Source organism: Pollachius pollachius (assembly GCF_949987615.1).
Source record: "Pollachius pollachius genome assembly, chromosome: 4".
Lineage (NCBI taxonomy): Eukaryota > Metazoa > Chordata > Actinopteri > Gadiformes > Gadidae > Pollachius > Pollachius pollachius.
In genome coordinates, this window is record NC_136937.1 from 3633413 (window position 1) to 3648571 (window position 15159).

General features: G+C 49.3%; 1 protein-coding gene across 1 annotated transcript in view; it reads left to right on the forward strand.

Moving 5' to 3' along the window:
- phf21b (PHD finger protein 21B) overlaps positions 1 to 15159 on the forward strand; it is a gene marked incomplete at its 5' end in the record, with an annotated part of 73317 nt that overhangs the window by 34253 nt on the left and 23905 nt on the right. The window contains one exon of the mRNA XM_079735484.1: positions 13631 to 13960. Coding sequence (XP_079591610.1) covers positions 13631 to 13960 — 330 coding nt within the window. The remainder of the gene's footprint in view (positions 1 to 13630; positions 13961 to 15159) is intronic.

Here is a 15159-nt window from a genome sequence, read left to right on the forward strand (position 1 = left end):
AGAGAGAGAGAGAGAGAGAGAGAGAGAGAGAGAGAGAGAGAGAGAGAGAGAGAGAGAGAGAGAGAGAGAGAGAGAGAGAGAGAGATGGATTATTTCCTGGAGCACAGCCACCTTGGCCCTTACATTACATTAACGCTTTTCTATCATTATAGACCAGTCCGGTCCTTAAGACCTGAAGCTGTGTGTGTGTGTGTGTCCATGTGTGTGTCTGTGTGTCCATGTGTGTGTGTGTGTGTCCCTGTGTGTGTGCGCGAGCGGCCTGGCAGATCCTTAAGACCTGAAGCAATGTTTGTTTGTCTGTCACGCCGTGTGTCATAGTGTGTGTGTCATAGTGTGTGGCATAGGTTGTGTGTTTCACGACGTGTGAGTGTCATATTGCGGGTCGTGTGAGTGTGTGTGCGCCATAATGTGTGTGTGCGTCTGAGCGTGCGTGCGTGTGTGAGTGTTTATGTGTCTGACCCTTCCTTGCCCTAGGCTGAGGGGGAGAGGAGTGGGGGGTTGGGTGGGGGTCCAACCAACCCCCGCCCCCCCCCCCCCCCCCCCCCCCCACACACACACACACACACACACACACACACACACACACACCTCCCCTATGGCCCCTGAGGGGTTCTGACAGGAAGTCCTCAGACAACGAGGTCCATGGCGATGCTGTTCCTGCTTCAACCTTTTTACTTTTTAATAACGGCTACGGCCTCCTCACACAAACTGAAGAGAGAGAGAGAGAGAGAAAGAGAGAGAGGGAGAGAGAGGGAGAGGGAGAGAGAGAGAGAGAGACGGAGAGAGGGAGATGAACAGAGAGAGAGAGAGAGAGAGAGAGAGAGAGAGAGAGAGGGGGAGAGAGCGAGAGAGAGAGAGAGAGAGGGAGAGGGGGAGAGGGGGAGAGAGGGAGAGAGAGAGAGAGAGAGGGCAGATGAACAGAGAGAGAGAGAGACGGAGAGAGGGAGATGAACAGAGAGAGAGGGAGAGGGAGAGGGAGAGAGAGAGAGAGAGAGAGAGAGAGAGACCTCCGCTGCTGGTAGCCCCACTGTTCAGAGAGTATTTAAACACTATGCTCCTTGAACCGCTCCGAGCGGCTGCTCCGTCAGTAACGCTCGGGGAACAGAAACCAGCATTGCTCCTCCACTTTTTTTTTCTCAATGGGATACCCCGCCACCACCACCACCGGCTGTGTGTGTGTGTGTGTGTGTGTGTGTGTGTGTGGCTCTTCTCGAGAATGGCTCTCAGCCTGTTGTGTCTTGTGTGTGTGTGTGTGTGTGTGTGTGTGTGTGTGTGTGTGTCCACTGTTCTTTGTGTGGCTGCATCTGTCTGGGCAACTGCCATTGTTAGCTGGGGTCCATCTGCTCTGCCTCCCCCCCCCCCCCCCCCCCTCAAACCCCTCCCTCTCTCTCTCTCTCTCTCTCTCTCTCTCTGTCTCCCTCCCCATAGAGGAACCCTCTCTGCCACCCATCCCCCCACCCCGCTCTCTCCCCTCCCTCTCTCTCTCAATCCAACTCTCTCCCTATGTCTCTCTCTCGCCCTCTGTCTGTCTCTCTATATAGGAGAGCCAGCTGTCCCCCTTTTCCTTGCATCTCCCCTCCTCTCTTCCTCCCCTCCTCCCCCCTCCCCTACAGTCTGAAAGCCCTCTCCTGGCAGAGTAGGATGGAGGTGGTGTGTGTGTGTGTGTGTGTGTGTTTGTGTGTGTGTGTGTGTGTGTGTGTGTGGGGGGGGGTTAGGGTGAAGGTGGTTGAGGTCTAAATTGAGCCCTAACCGGGAAAGAAAAACACACACATACACACAAAGAGTAACAATTGGTCCCCATAAGCAACTAGAAGTTCATCTTGGTACTCATCTTGGTAGGAAAAACACAAAGAAAAAAAACCTATCAGATATCTGTCTGTTTACCTTTTTTTTCAAAGCCTTGAACACAAAAAACATTGAAAAATGCCCAAAAGTTCAAGAACTGTAGTTTAAACACAGTGCATTCCACAGATGAGTCAAATCTTCACTGATTAAAATGACATCTTCCTTGTTCACCTGGAGAGAGAGAGAGAGAGAGAGAGAGAGAGAGAGAGAGAGAGAGGTAGAGAGGGAGAGAGAGAGAGAGAGAGAGAGAGAGAGACGTTGCTTGAATCTTGCTCTCTCACCACACTAATAATCCCTCATGACGCATTCTACTTGACTCGCTCTTTGCAGCTTTCACTTTTGGGTATGCCCATCGCCTCACCAGTCACCGATCACCAGTTACCAAGCGGCTTTCGGCTCGCACTAGCCCCCTCAGATTAGCTAGCAACAGCAGTGTATTGATCAATCCTTACTTTCAGAGTTGACTTCAAGGGTGGATCAATCACGCGTGCAAGATCAAACACGGCAGCCGGTGATTGATGGCCAGCACGCTCTGACGATTGATCTGTAGGTAATAATTCCCGATCATTTCCCTCCCTGCCGTTACAGTCCAGCGAAAAAACGGGGGGGAAAAACACAGAGGAAACGATGCAGTTGAGGCGTCTCATTTGACTCAACAGATGTCTCTAATCCCGGCTAATCCAACGTGTTAAACGCTTGTTTTGTTCGACGGGGGCCAAATCCCCGCACGGACCCCTGGTACCGCCACTCGATTCGTGGGGGCCGTCGAGAATCCCTTACCCCTCCCCCACACACACACACACACACATGTTCTTCCGGGTCCGACTGAGAGGAACCCTGAGAGGGTATGGATGTCAGGGAGGGTTCGGAGTGTGTTTGATGCTGCACACGGCCTTAAACCCGTCATGAAACAAAAGCATGGTCAGAAAAATGTATATTAACGAAAACATTCAGATCTAGTGTTCATTTTTGAGGATGGAAGTTTGTTTCCCAGTTCACTCCTGAGGATGGAAGTTTTTTTCCCAGTTCACTTCCTTGATTTACCTTGCCGGCGTTAAGAGACAAAAAAAAGACGTTGTACTTCGTCTTGTGAAAGAAGTCTTCAGAAAGAATCGTTTGACTTGCTAGACAAACAGAGACTCGACGAAACGCTGCTGTCTACCACATTGTTCTGTGATTGAGAGGTAGGAAGTCCTGCTGAAAGACGCCCCAGCTGCGCACCACGGTTTTCTATTGAATTCACGACGTTGTTCAGGAATATGTTATCCGCCGCCGGTTCATTTTATTTTGTCAAGCTCTCCGTTTGTGCTTCATTTCCACGGGGCCAAAGGCTCTTTTGATTTCCATAACACCAGGCCTCCTTCGGAGAGACGGCAGAAACACGCCAATAGAGCACTTGAAACAGTCTGTTATTGACAGAAATATGCCAACACAACGCTATCTCTCGGGGCTGCGCCTTCCCCTGTTCGTCAGTATTATGAATCCACCATCTGGAGGTGCTAATTTGCTAATAATGTCAAGTGCAAATAACAAATGGGGGAAATCACTTGTCTAAATCTCAGAAAGAAAATCCTTAAGCCTTGAGGTCTAACTCCTCGGCGAGTCAACAGGGAACAGTTGGTGCTGCTACGGCAAACTACTTTTGTTTGTGGCTTTGCGGTGTGGTTAGATGTTGGCAAACGGCTAAATCGCAGCGATTCAACAGTTGGTCTGGCTAGAAACCAGGTCTACTCTTATTCATCACACCACGGTATGATTATTGATGGCCTAACACAATCTACAGGCGTCACAGCCAAAGTCACTTCTCTAACCCGAGTGCAAACACTCGCTTTGGCTCTTCGCTAAAAAAGATGATGAATCCTTTTAAAGGTCCTTGATTATAGGGTTTGTGTGTCTCATGCATTGGCCCAGTGATTCCTTGTGACGCCTCGCACTGCTGTCATGCAGCATAGAGCCCCCCCCCTCCCAAATCTCCTCCCGTTTTCTACTGGGACTGATGGATCTTCTCCCATCGCCTTAAACTGGGGGAGCATGCTGCTACTGATTGCTAATTACAGGCTCAGGCTCAGAGAGAGAGCGAGAGAACGTGAGAGTGAGAGACACAGGAGGAGGGAGAGAGAGAATGATGGGAACGAGGCTAAGATTAGTTATGGAGGGCCTGAAGTCAAACACAGGTTAGTATTCACCCAGGAAATAGCAACCAGTGGCTTCAGCATTTTTTTTTCGCAGAAGACCTGCAAGATGGGCTCATTAGTGATGAGGATGGGAGCCTTGAGAGCCGAGCCGACGTAAGGAGCAGATATGTTGAACAAAGTTGTTTACCTTCCTTCATGTTCTTGTTCTTCTGCTTCTTCTTCTGCTACCTCTGCTCCTTCTATTTGTATTTATGTGTTTATTTATGGTGGTAAATTACGCCACTAAGATTGCTGGCTCGAAGCTGTGATCGACTGACAAGTCGCTATAGCAACGGTAGTGGAGTAAAGTAAAGACTCAGACATACTCACACATGCAAGCGCACGAGCATACACACACACACGCACATGCACAGAGACACATACACGCAGGCGCAGATAAATATAAACAAACACACAGAATAACAAACAAATACAGACACATACACACACACAAAAACACACACACAAACACAAAGAAAAGTGATGCTGTTACTGAGCAAGCATCCATAATAAGAGACATCAATGCCAGTGTCAAAGAGGGTGTAAGGCCCTCTGTTATTTATTTTTCACTTCTTTCGGACAGTACTTCTGTGTGGAAAAGGCTTCTTTCGTGATTCAGAACCCTTATCAGCAACAACCGTTTGAGTTTTAGTTCATCTCTCTTGACATCAACCTCCATTTTGACTTACCTTCCCTGCTAGAGAGAGATTAGCAGGGAAGTGTGTGTGATTCTCTGTGAAGTCTCTATAGAGAGAGACTTCACAGAGACCAGGGTGAGATCCTACAAACGATAAGAACCGTCCGAAAGGAGTAAAAAATAAATAACAGAGGGCCTCACGGCCTCTTTGAAACTGGCATCGGTGTCTTTTCTTAACTTGTATTCATCTGTCACGGCCGTTCGCAGCGGCGTCGGGCAAGAGGACGCAATCACCATTGATTGCTGATGTTTGTATTCTGGTGATTCACCCCTCTGCGGACGCAGACTCGCAGCCAAGGAACTATATGTCTTTCTCTTTCTCTTCTCTGTGTTTTCCGGTGGTTTCTGTTTTTTGTTTTGCTGCTGTTGTTTTTTGTTGTCGTCGTCGTGGCTTTACTGGTAAAATATCTTCTGGGCACAGGCTCCGAAAGAAGTTAATTGGCACGAGGAGCCACCATCTCGCTGGTTGGATGCTGCGCTGTAATTTCCTGTGTTATTCAGGGCCTCTGATTGAAACTCCCGCACCCCCCCTCCCCACATCAAACAGCATCAACCCCCCCCCCCCAACACCAACACACCCCTCCCATAAAAACAACAACCACAAAACATCAGCAAGCCCTCCAAAGTGCTGCTCGACGGCCTTCGGCTGAGCGACGTAATTACACTGAATCTATTTGATTGATTAGCGTTTTCCTCTGTCGTCTTTGCCGTCGCTCCTTGGTTTTTGTGTCGGCTCGTCTATCGGTCGCCCCGTTTTGTTGTGTTGTGACACCAAACATCGCCTCGTATTTTCCTACCCTTGTTTCGTATTACGGGCTTGTATGCGTGTCAAGGATTGCATAATATCTCAATTATCGTTTGTTTTTTTTATATAAGTTTGCATAGTAAACAAAAGGGATTAGCAAAAGTATAATCTTTGGGGCTAAGCCCGTCTCTGGCAAAAGCACGGACTTGGAATAGTATTTACCGTACATTGCGGTTGCTTTTTAATGCGTTTTAAGACAGGCTTAGGAAACCAATTTTAATGTTGAATTAGCGTTCCCAAAACTCTTTTGCTCCCTCTTCTTTCCTTCTCCTGATGAAGCGATGCAACGCACGTTACACCGCTCCCCACCCACTCCTTTCTTGACGTATGGGCTTGGATGCGCTCCGGCCTGGTTAAAGTCAGCATATATCGAATGTGTCACATTCACACAGGGCCGGGCTCAGCATAATGATATGAAAATGTGACTCAAGGCCCTGTATCATTTACATTTAAATGAGCCTGCGGTCTCCAATTGTCGTAGCTGCCAATGTCCGCAGGACTAAATTCGTTTAAACAAATGTTATATATATATTTATATATCTGAGGCCCTGTTGTGGAATTTTCTTTACTGCGAATGATGATGTTTAGAAGTTGGGCTGGACCCATTTCGATTTAGTGGTTTCCGCTTTGCAGCGAACACTCGAGATGATTTTCCATCATGAGCGTACGAGCGAGGCGGTTGGCGGTGGAGACTTTATTCACCAGCAGACATGAACCGACACCAGGGCAGAGCCCCACCGACCCCGAGGTTTTTTAGTATGTCTGCGGTGTCCGTGAGACCACGTCTCTCTCCCACTCCGTCTCCCTCCGTCCTCTCGCAAGGTCAGCCCTGTTTCATATGGAGGGTACAGACAAGGGCAGCCTCTACGTGGGCTCCCCCATAAAACGAGAAACACCACTCCTCCTCCACTCCTCTCCTCTGTTCTCCCATGTCTGTCCCATTGGGTTAAATGTACACCTCCTCTGGTTAGTCACCGCGTCCATCTGTATTACGTCCACCCTCTGCCCAGCGGGGGTTATAAAAGGACTTAATATCAAACGCCGTCACTATGTTAGCGTCGACGGCTTGTGCTGTTTACCGCGCCGCTCTGCCGCTACGGGCCCGGGTGGGATGCTCCACTGTCATTAAAAACGACCACACAGCTTTGTCACGCCGCTAGTGCAGAGAAGGGAGGGGGGGGGGGGGGGACTGCTCGTAAAAGTAATAATAATAATCTTACCGGCATATCGTCGTCTGGTGCTACGTCCAGAGACATGCCCGCTCTTGTCTAGGACTTGGTCATTTTACTTTCACTTTCACTTTTGTTTTTCCCCTCCCTCGCTATCCAGGGTCCAAACTGTGCCTCGGCATCCGTTCCGAACCCCCAAACCACCGCCACCGCCACCGCCATCACCACCACTACCACCACTTCTACCCCCACCAGCGCCATCATCACGTCCCTCACCACCACATCCCTCACCGCCACCACCACAACCACCCCCACCCTCACTCTAGTTGACTCTGGCACCCACTCAGGGGCTGCTTATCGCTGGGTGCACATACAGCGAACCTGGCCCCCGGCCCCGGAGCGTTCTGACCGCCCCCTGTCTCCCCCTGCCACCCCCCAAGCCTATGTGTGAAGGCCCAGCCAGAAGGCACAGCTTGGAGGAGATCTCCCCTGTGTGTGCTTCCCCTGCTCCTATGGGTGTTTGGTTATCTCTGCTCCGGCTCGGCCAGCACACTGGGCCAGATTATTCTCTACCGCGAGCTGTTTTTGTGTTTGTTTATATCAGCTGACAGGACTCGGTTCCTCGACCCCGCTTATAGGGCTTGAACATCAGAATCATGGGCTCTTTTGTTGGCCGATGCTCCGCCATATTGAGAGGGCTCCGGAGACTTGTATTTCTGTAAGATCCACCGTAACCCGGGCTAATGAAAACGTTGTTTTTGGATGAAGGAACGCCGTGGCAATCGTGCTGCTGGATCTGTAAGCGAATAACTGGCGAACGGAAAACCAGGCCAGCTGCGCTCAACTTTATAAAAAATGTCTGGGAGGGTTTCTAATAGACACCGTGGAGACGGTAAAAATACCCTTATGATCTATCTCCGTGGCGAACTAGGAAACTAGGCGTGACTCGTAACTCTGTTACTCAGTTCTGCTGTAACATAGTAGGACTGCTGGATCAGAAGTACTGCTATAGTTATATTATATATAATATACCTAATGTTACAAATCCATGTCACTTTGATTCTTTGGACGTGGACCGGGTGATTCAGTATTCCCCCTTGTAGCTCTCTGCCAAAAACCCTTTTAATCTGTGCAATGGATCTCCTGGACTCTCCCTACCAGGCGACCCTTAAAGAGCTACTGTTTAATTAGATTATAATCAGACTTAATTACTATCGGGCCTAAACAACGCAGCTCCCTCTCTACCTCCAGTTGTGGTTCACCTACTCTGCTTCTCCACCGGTTAACGCTAGGCTAACGCGGTACGCTAATGCGCATAACCCAGATATCACACGGCACTCGAAATGTGACGGACCGACGGTGGCATCTCAACGTTTTTTTTATAAGATTGCAATTTCGCAATATGTCCGGCTCGCACCGGTTGGCAGTGGAGCGTTTTCAGCTCCTTAAAACTCGGAGGGGTGGGAGCGAGCCAAATGTATTTTTTGGCAGCAGTTGGGATACAACATGGCATCCCCCCCTCTCCCGTTGTTTGGGAAGAGACGGGGCCCTTCAGTGCCAAGAAACACAGAACATTGAAACACTGCATCGCCCATTAAACCAGGCACTTAAGTTCAGCATCGATCTCTCTGCTGAAGAGACAGTATGTCCTGAGATTTGGGAGCTCTCGCTTTCGGTTTTCTGGTAGAGAAACAGTTACGGATTAGTGTGGCGCAAAGGAAAGTGAGCGCGGGATGTTTTGTGTTTGTACCAATGTAAACCATTCAAGGCTAAGTTTTGGGAAGATATCTCCTCATACCCAGATTCGATTTTGCTCTGGCTCTGACTTTTCATCATAATTGGATTGATATTGTTTTGAAAAGAAAAGAAGATAATAGATAAAAAAGAATGATAATAAAGGCCAATAATAAAGAGAAAACTCATACATAACAGGACACAACTCGCGTGTCTTATCATAACACACCATAATTCCGCTTTTGCACACACAAATGTGTACACAGACACGCATGCACACACACACACACACGCATACAGATGCATATATACCCCAATGCCATGCTCTATAGGCAGTTGACGGCGTAATCAAGTACTTTGAAGTGTGTTCCCAGAGTGAAAGACGGGAATATGTTGGAGTGAATCACCGTCTCTCCACAGTAAGGTAGACTGAACGACCTCAAGAAAATTGGCCTGACATCACAAGATCCCCTCCCATCCCATCTCATCCCTGTGTGTGTGTGTGTGTGTGTGTGTGTGTGTGTGTGTGTGTGTGTGTGTGTGTGTGTGCGCGCATGTGTGTCATCAGAAGATCTCATCCTATCCCATCTCATCCCATGTGTGTGTGTGTGTGTGCGTTTGCGTGTGTGTGCGTGCGCGTCTGCGTGTATGTGTGTCACCAGAAGATCTCATCCTATTCCATCCCATCTCGGCGTGTGTGTGTGTGTGTGTGTATGTGTGTGTGTGTGCGTGTGTCTGCGTCTGTGTGTGTGTGTGTATGTGTGTGTGTGTGTGTGTGTGTGTGTGTGTGTGTGTGTGTGTGTGTGTGTGTGTGTCTGCATCTGTGTGTGTGTGTGTGTATGCAACGTCAGCCATGTCAGCGACTCGCCACGTCTAATTTAACTCAGAGAGGACGAAAACAGAGCCCTGAGATTGTGCCTTGTTGTCCACCTGGTCTCTGTGTGTTCAGGGGACGCCACCAAGTTGGACTCGATCTGCGATACGGAACATACCACTACTAATAGCTAGACGGGTTGATCCGACTTTCTAAACCCGTCAGGCGCGACTTGTACAGGCAATACCCACTCTGACACAGTTATTGTTTGTTTGTATGTCCTTGCACTTAATGTACACACTTATTGTATGTTGTACGTCCTTGCACTTAAAAATAGTACTTAGCATCGTGTCGCATCTTATCCTAGCTATCTTTGTTGTATACAGGGAATGGGTTGAACGAAGTGCTGGGCACTTGGTTCTATGAACATCCTTAATGCACCGGCAGCGATATATTGTTGTTTCTCTTTCTCCAGACAAACATACTTATTGGAAGTCTCTATGGATAAAAAGCGTCTGCTAAACGCCCTTAAATGTAAATGTAAATGTTAATGAAACTAATTATCTTTGTTTTGTGGCGCTGTTTTTACGATGGGAACCTTTACACACACAAACAAGGATAGTCTGCTAGAGATAAAGACAATAACAACAAGTCGCAAACTCTCCCTCGGTCACGTCGAGTCTCGGTGCTCCGGCTGTTTCCGCGACAACGAACCGGGGCACGAGTCAACAACGAACGCCGCCCGCAGTGTCGCCCCGCACCGCTCCCAGGGGGGCTGTTGGTATTGACCAATGGCGTCGGCCGTACTTTATTGTCCTGGAGTGCAGAGGGAGAGGGAGGGGGCGGGGGGCTTGGGTTATGGTCGTGTCCTCACCCCTGTGGACATTAACGCCAACAACTGTTTAGGGAAAATACATACATCCTTCCATCTATCCTTCCTTCCCTCTCTCCCTCCCTCCCTCCCTCCCTCCCTCCCTCCCTCTCTTCCTCTCTCTCTTCCTCCCTCCCTCCCTCCCTCCCTCTCTTCCTCTCTCTCTTCCTCCCTCCCTCCCTCCCTCCCTTCCTCTCTCTCTTCCTCCCTCCCTCTCTTCCTCCCTCCCTCCCTCTCTTCCTCGCTCTCTTCCTCCCTCCCTCCCTCCCTCCCTCCCTCTCTTCCTCTCTTTCTTCCTCCCTCCCTCCATCCATCCATCCGTGCCCAAGGCCCTATTGAAAGGTGTGATTTGTGCAATTAACTCCTCCCTCAGAGGTACTTCTGACACAAGGCCCCCCCCCCCCCCCACCCCTTGTGGGGAGTAGGTGAGGGGGTTTGGGGGTGGGGGTAGGCAAGTATGTGTGTGTGTGTGGGTGAGGGGGGGGGGGTTGAATTTTGGCACTGAGCCCAAGACAACACTCACAACCAAGTGAATATTCATTCACTCCATGCATACACAAACACATACATTCATATACACGCACACTTACACACATACATATACACACACACACAATGCCACACACACACAATGCCACACACATATACACGCAAACACACACACAAATACACACACACACACACATACATATACACGCGCGCACACACACACACACGCACAAACGAAGTGTTATGTCTTCTTTTCTCTCACTCTCATTCTCACCTCAGACACTCAGCCTCGCTGCTCAATACATCAGTAAGTCCTAATGTGTGACCTTTACAAACACACACACACACACACACACACACACACACACACACACACACACACACACAAAGGGCCAGCCGTGTGAGCAGCCTGTGGATTTCACATTGATTCCCCCCCCCCCCTTCCTAAACAATGGCATCCCACCCCCCTTTCCCAATGCAGAGCTACCAGTATAGCGCTGTTACTTTACTCTAGCAGGACTCTGCTAGCCCATTCAGACCCAAACAAAGCATCTGGGGTTTGTTTTCACTTCAATTAAATTGTTGTTGTTTTGTAGCTTCTAGCTGTTGCTATCGTTTGCTTCATGTTGAGGTTTCCTTCTCGCCGCGTCTCACCCGGGAGTGAATAGAATACCGGAGAATGAGGGGAGAGAGAGAGAGAGAGAGAGAGAGAGAGAGAGAGAGAGAGAGAGAGACCATGGAAGTGTGTAACAGAGTTCCTCTTCGTCAACCTCCATGCTGATTATGGGGAGGGATTTGGACACAAAGCAAGTCCTTAGTTTCCACGGAAACACCTCCATCTCTTTTCATCCGACATTCCCAGTGACCCGCACGCTACCTGACCTCTCTCCCTCTTTCCCTTCTCCTTACTTCTCTCTCTCTCTCCTCTGTGTTCCTTTTGTCTCCCCAAACTCTCCTTTACTTAGGATTCCTTGTAATCCCCTCAACACACACACAGACACACTAAACCACACACACACACACACACACACACACACACACACACACACACAGTCACACACTTAACCACACACACACACACACACACGCACATTATTTTGTAATTCTTCTCATACTCTTTTAAACAGAAGCCTGGGATCTGGCATGACACATGGAGGGCTCCTGATTAGCAAGACAGCATCTTCGCCCACACACACACACACACACACAGATACACATGAATGCACCACATGGATACACACACATAAACACAAACACACACATGGATGCACAAAGAGACACACGCACACATGGATGTGCGCACACACATCACTTCCGCTTTAGTTTGAGCAGGAGGAGCAGAATGCATTCTGGGCAATAAGTATGCTAATTAAAGCTTTTTTTGTGTTTGTGTGTGTGTTTGAGTGTGTGAGAGAGAGTGTATGTGTGTGCGTGTGTGTGTGTGTGTGTGTGTGAATGATTGGACTGATGGATAAATAGATAGAAAGATGGATGAGCCGCCTTTGGATTCATCAGCAAAATGGAAGAAAGAAAGAGAGAGAGAGAAAGGAATGATCCACTAAACAGCTCTGTGCTGGCAGGACGGAAAAAGTCCAGTGTGCTAAATCTTCAATGATTACTTTTTATTTTTTCAAGCAGACTGCTCTGGGGACTACATTAAACCGCAAACAGAGTCACGGGAGGGGAGTGTGTTTCTCTGGCACAGACTATTCAAAACCCCCTCACACACACACAAAGACACGCACACAGACACACATGAACACATGCACACAGACAAGCACACATGCATAGAGACACACATATACGCAGGCATGCACGTGCACAGACAGGCACAGACACACACATGTGCACACACATAGACACACACCTACACACACACTGAAAGACAGACACACACATGCACACACACACACACACACACACAGTCCTGCACCCTTTAAAAAAAAAAAAAACATTTCTTGACTGTCGGGGAGAAAAAGGATGAATTTAGGGGTCTGTTCGGAGTGGAATATAAAATATTTAGAGTGCCTCCTTCACTGGGTTGTACAAGGGGTGTGCGGTGGGGGGAGGGTGCAAGTGTGTGTGTGTGTGTGTGTTTGGGGGGGGGTCAGAGTGCTGGGGTGAGATGTACTTATCTCAGCCTTGAAAGATGTATTTTCTTCTAGCGAAAAGAGAGGAGGGGGTGGCCGAGGACCAGAAATTGTGTGTGTGTGTGTGTGTGTGTGTGTGTGTGTGTGTGTGTGTGTGTGTGTGTGTGTGTGTGTTTGTGTGATAGAGAAGGGGGAGAGTGAAGAATGGGGAGAGAGAGAGAGAGAGAGAGAGAGAGAGAGAATGCGAATGAGGGAGTGACATGATGAGGCCAGTCTGGTTTGTTGGACAGTTGTGTCTGGCAGGGGGGGGGGCACTGAAAAATACACACACACACACACACACACTCACAGAAACAAACACACACACACACACACACAAAATAAAATGCATGCACACACACACACACACAAAAATACAGACACAAACTAAAATACACACACACACTAAAATTCACACACACGCACACACACACTAAAACCCATCCTGACTGGACATAGCCTGTTTATAGCTATTGTGCTGGACAAGTGCCAGGATTCTCCTCCTCCTCCTCCTCCTCCTCCTCCTCCTCCTCCTCCTCCTCCTCCTCCTCCTCCTCCACTCACTACATTTCAAGTTGGACATGTTCTCCAGTCACTGTGCTCAGCCGTGCTGTGTGTTTGGAAATGGTGGAAGTAGAGTAGAGCTCCGGGTTTCTCTGTCTCCGTGTTGTCTTGTCTGTCATCTGCATACAAATGAAATGCTAGTTTGTTGGCACAATCTACTGAGACTTTGCATGTCTTCTTTTGATCAATCTTAATAACAGTTATTTATCCTTTTCTCCCTCCTTTTCTCTCTCTCCTCCCCCCTTCCTCTCCCCCTCTCCCCTATCTTCCCTCCATCCCTCCCTCCCTCCCCTCCCCCTCCCTCCCTCCCCCTCTCCCCCTCTCTGTGATGAATGACAGAAGCTGGCAGTGCGGTCCTGTCCGGTAGGGACGACCAAGCCCCTATCGCTCGTCAAACCGGCCAACCTACAGCAGCAACAGCAGCAGCAGCAGCAGCAGCAGCAGCAGACCATAGCCATCTCGGTGCTGCCTGCCAAGGCCCCCGTCTCCATGGTTACCGCACACAGTAACGGACAAAAGGCGGCGGCGGCGGCGGCGGTAGCGAACTCGGAGCCCCCAGTGCAGACGTCCCCCATCAACCTCCAGACGGCGGGCAGGGGGGCCGTGATGACCACCAGCCCCGGGATCCACGCCTTGAGTCGGAGGGCGGGGGAGCTAGCCCACGCACAGGTACAAGCCCCGCCTCCTCCCCCGCCACTGGACGCAAAGGAAGTTTGAAAGTCCTGGGTCCTGAGGGGTTTTGAGTTAAGAGAGACTTGAGTCACTCACTTGAGTAACTTCCATTGGTGCTCCTTCAAATGCTCCATTTTGAGTAGAGAGAGACTCGGTCGACAGAGAGGGGTTTGAGTCACTCACACAGTTCCGTCGGTGCTCCATTAAATACTTAGTGTAGTTTTCTTTGCTGCGCTTTAAACATTTTTTTTGGGGGGGGAGGGACGACGTTTTTGATACACTTTGATTGTTCTCGTGGGCTACTTTTAACGCTAGGGTCAGCAGTTGGGAAATAGAGAAATTAGCTAGAGAAGGCCGGATTTTGAAAGTGTCCAACCGAAAAAGAAGCCTACCCACTCTAAAGCCCCTCCTTCAAAACACATGTCTAGCTAGCTAGCTTTAGCAATAGGGCTACCTAGCCTTGTGGAAGACTCCATAAGCAATGAGTTTAGCGGCAGAGTGAGCGCAGGTTGCTAGGTAGAAGGACAGATAGACAAGACGGTTTTATTGTAATAAGTTATATCTGTATAGGATAATTTTCCAGAAATATGACAAAAATATCAAAGAAAGAACCTGCCTACCCTAGCTTTAAGTTACTTTAGGTAAAAGCAAAGCTTAACCACTCAATGTGTATGTACTTACTCATAGTACCGGGGGCTATGACACACAGCGTGTGCTATAGCTACCCACCGAGGTCTCCGGGCTACGACTTCACCAGCCTCCGCTTACCGCAAACAAGTTCGAAAAAAGGACAGCGCAGATGTCACCTCTCGTTGCCATCAGAGAGTACATTAATATTAATATAACATCCTAGCCCCGTCCTGTAAACCCGCCCCCTCCCCCCCAACCACAACCGGCCCTGTCGCTCAGCCGTACGTCACGGTCCAGTCCACCATGGGTCACGAGGTGTACAGGTCACATGACCTGAACCAGGAAGTGTGTGTGTTGGGGGGAGTAGTGGTGGTGGACACAGGGGGCAAGGGGTTAGGGGTTAAGGGGGCGTTTCCTCTACTTCTGCCGTTGCTTTTATCGTCCTCGGTCACTCCCACTCTCCCCACTCCCACCAGTAACAACTCCTATTCAACGCCTAAATCACTGCCTCTCCGTCCCTTCTCCCCCCACCACCACCACCCTAACCACCCCTCCTTCATCCGTCA